Here is a 3,275-nt window from a genome sequence, read left to right on the forward strand (position 1 = left end):
CCTTTCTTCCTTTCTTTCTTTCTTTCTTTCTTTCTTTCTTTCTTTCTTTCTTTCTTTCTTTCACAGTACTGAGGAACTCAAGGCCTTCACACTGAGCTACACACCCAGTTTCTTATTTTGAGACAAGGTCTCACTAAGTCGTTAAATTGCCCAGGCTGAAATTGAACTTTCGATCCTCCTGCCTCGGCCTCCCAGGGTGCTGAGAGGACCTGTGTTTGTCACCGCGCCCGGCTTGCGTTCTTTTTCTCCATCAAGACACCACCTCTCTGCCGGGAGTCCTATCTCCCTGAGGGTCAGATGCACCCACCCACCTCAGCCAGACTTCTCCCTTTGGATGTCAAACAGGGTGGCAAACTCAAGACATCCCACCTGCTGTCCTTGACTGTCCCTGGTGACCTCTGAAGAAGCCCAGAGGATCAATTGTACCCATTCATGGTGCCACCTTGCACCAACCTCTCTCCACCTGCAGCCGCAAAACCGAAACAGCGAAGCCCAAAGGCGTGCAACCCTCTCCCGGTTCTGGCCTCTGCGGCCGACTTCCCCGCGGCCTCTCTGGCTCCCCCTACTGTCCACAGTGAGAATTCCGGGTCAGAGAAACTCCGACTCGTCCAGCCTAGCCTGAAAGCCAAAAATAATCGCCGCCCAACCAACCGCACAGCCGCCCCGCAGCACTCGCTAAATATCCGTCAAGTGCGTTGGACTTGAGGCAAGATAAACAGAGTCTAGAGAGAGAACGTCAAGGCAGGCACAGTGGCCAGCGCTGTCATCCCAGCGCTCTGGGCGGGTCCCACGTTCAAACCCAGCCTGGGCAACTTAGCCACTCAGTGAGACCTTATCTTAAAGAATAAAAAGAAAGTAAAATAAAAGAGCCGGGGATGTCTTTGCCTCGCACCCTCTCCAGCCGCCCAGACTCACGGGGAAGATCTGGAACTCAGTCTGAAAAGGCTGCTCTGCTGCCCGGAATTTGGGGCCCATCGTGGAGCCCTCTCCTTCCTCCTCTTCAGCTGCCTCCGCGTCTGGGGTTCTGAGCTGGGTTCCACCTTCAGGCTCCGGTTCCCCCTGGGACATTGAGACAGTCAAAGTCTGTCCTTACGCGCTGCCCCCCAGGACCTCCCCCTTCCGACACCCCCACGTCCTCCCGACCTCTAGGACGGCGGTGACATTGCGGCCGAGGGTCGCGGCCGAGGTGAGCACCGCAGGCGTGGGAGTCGAAGGAGGGTTTGGAACCGGCGACTCGGGCTGGGGGACGTCGGTGTCAGCCTGGAGCGGGCGTGGAGGGAGAATCAGGTCTGGGACAGGCCGAGGGGGCAAAAGGGAGGCAAAAAAAGGAGCCAGGCCTGAGCCCCAGGCTGCGGAGGGGGCGGAGGAGGCCAAAAGCATGGAAGCCAGTGGAGGCTCAGGGCGGCTGCACCAAGGCTGGCCAGCAGGGGGCGCCCTTCTGCTCGGAGCGGGAGCGGGGCCGAGCTGCAAAGCTGAGCCAGGCAGGTTCCGGAGCCCAGTCCCGGCGGTCAAGGCCAAGATCCAGCACCCGAAGCCAGACTCCTGGAACCCCATCCCGCAGGCCTCTCTCAAGGCAGAGTTCAGCGGCCAGCGGGCCAAGACGCAGACACAGCCAGCTGCGCAGGAACTGGGTCAGGGCAGAGGGGGGACGGCTGGGACCAGGTGAGGGGCGGGGCTGGGGAAGGGGCTGGGAGGCACTGGGGCTCCTGGTATCCACGTTTCTGGCCAGAAAGAGTTGGAACTGAGGTCTAGTGAACCTGTCCGAACCAGGGCCCCTGACGGATGACCCACCCCAAGGACCCCTGCCCAGTGACAGCCAGCTAATGACCCCAACTCCTCCTGACCCGGAAGTGACGCGCCCATTAACAATGCCCATCAATGGCTTCGATCAGATACTTTTCCATCTAGTGATCCTCCCAGTTATTGACCCCAGACAGCGACGTCCCCAACAGTGAGCATTAGAGACACCTCCATACTGACCTCCATCAGCGTCTCCCTCTGTGACTCCCCCCCGAGAATAAGCCTCGTGAAAACCCAATCCACGAACCCCAGACGATGACATCCCCTAAGAATCAGGTGTGCTCATCTGAGGGTGACATGGAGTCTCTCGTAAGACAAAACCAGCCTCCCGCTCCAGTCGCCTGAGAGACATCAAACTCGAGACCGTGCGTGGGGGTCAGAGAACTAGAGTCAAGAGCAGAAGCCAGAGCTCGCTGGTCCCTTACCTGGCCCTCTGGGGAGGCAGGAGGGGGACCGGGGGTCAGGTTTTCCTTGTTCTTCTTCTTCCTGCCTTTTCCCTTGCGACCCTGCCCTTTTTTCTTTCCTTTTCCTTTGCCCTTGCGCCGAGGAGGAGGAGGGGTCTCTGGGTCACCCTGGGGATGCTGGGAAGAGGGAGCCCGTCAGGTCGAGGGTGGCCCCCTAGCCCCGGACCAGGCTGGCACGCGTGCCCGGTTGTCACTCACCCCCATGCTTGTGGGACCCAGGCTGTCACAACCCAGCAGGTACTGGTCACAGGCCCGGAAGGCGGCCTGGGGGTCTGGGCTGATCAGCAGCTCCTGGATGTCTCCCTGGACCGAGGAGGGGACCCCAGGCTGAGTCTGGCCTCCAGCCCCCTCCTGGCAAGGCCCTGCCCGGCTCCTGGAGGGGAGCCTTGGTTTTTCTCCACCCTGAGCACCCTAAGAACGAGGAAGCGGTGGCCTGTCACATCTACCCCTAAAATTCAGAGCAGGAAGGACCCTGTCAGGGCCTCTCAGTGCCGCAGCCACACACCACACCCAACCTCGGTCGCACCCATGTGGCCGAGTGCCGAGCGCCCTTCCAGGCCCAGGGCCTCAGGAGGGACACGGCCCGGCCGGCCCCACAGAGGGCCGCACCGCACCACGGCCCACAGCGCAGACGCTGGTGACAGTCACCGCACCACACACACATGCTCTGTGACGACCACGGCCCCCGCTGGTTCCAGCTGTGGACAAAACGGCCCACCCTCTGCCTCGATCTCCCCCCAACTCCTACCTCAAAAGCCTCCTCCTGGGTATCCAGGGTCCCCAGCACAGTGAGGCCAGAGATGCTGATGGACCGAGGTCCTTGGCTGGATGCAGGAGGCTGAGGCTCACAGTCGGCCACCAGTGTCACGATGTCACCGTCTACACTGACCGCCAGGCGATGCCACCTGCCAGGAGACGGCCCCGGTGTGCGTGTTTCCGCGTTCCCAGCTGGCCTCTTGGGGACCCCGTGCCCACCCCTCCTGCACCGCTCACCTGCTGTCCGCGAGGCTG

The 3,275-nt window shown here is 61.2% G+C and overlaps 1 protein-coding gene across 1 annotated transcript in view; it reads right to left on the minus strand.

The window, feature by feature from the left end:
* Positions 1–3,275, minus strand: part of Col5a3 (collagen type V alpha 3 chain) — a gene marked incomplete at both ends in the record, with an annotated part of 34,845 nt that overhangs the window by 26,828 nt on the left and 4,742 nt on the right. The window contains 5 exons of the mRNA XM_033759587.1: positions 916–1,059; positions 1,144–1,260; positions 2,226–2,381; positions 2,463–2,567; positions 3,013–3,275. The exon at positions 3,013–3,275 is cut by the window's right edge and continues 108 nt beyond it. Of these exons, the coding sequence (XP_033615478.1) occupies positions 916–1,059; positions 1,144–1,260; positions 2,226–2,381; positions 2,463–2,567; positions 3,013–3,275 (785 nt within the window). The remainder of the gene's footprint in view (positions 1–915; positions 1,060–1,143; positions 1,261–2,225; positions 2,382–2,462; positions 2,568–3,012) is intronic.

The sequence above is a fragment of the Fukomys damarensis genome, unplaced genomic scaffold (assembly GCF_012274545.1).
Source record: "Fukomys damarensis isolate Sample0158 unplaced genomic scaffold, DMR_v1.0_HiC HiC_scaffold_37, whole genome shotgun sequence".
Lineage (NCBI taxonomy): Eukaryota > Metazoa > Chordata > Mammalia > Rodentia > Bathyergidae > Fukomys > Fukomys damarensis.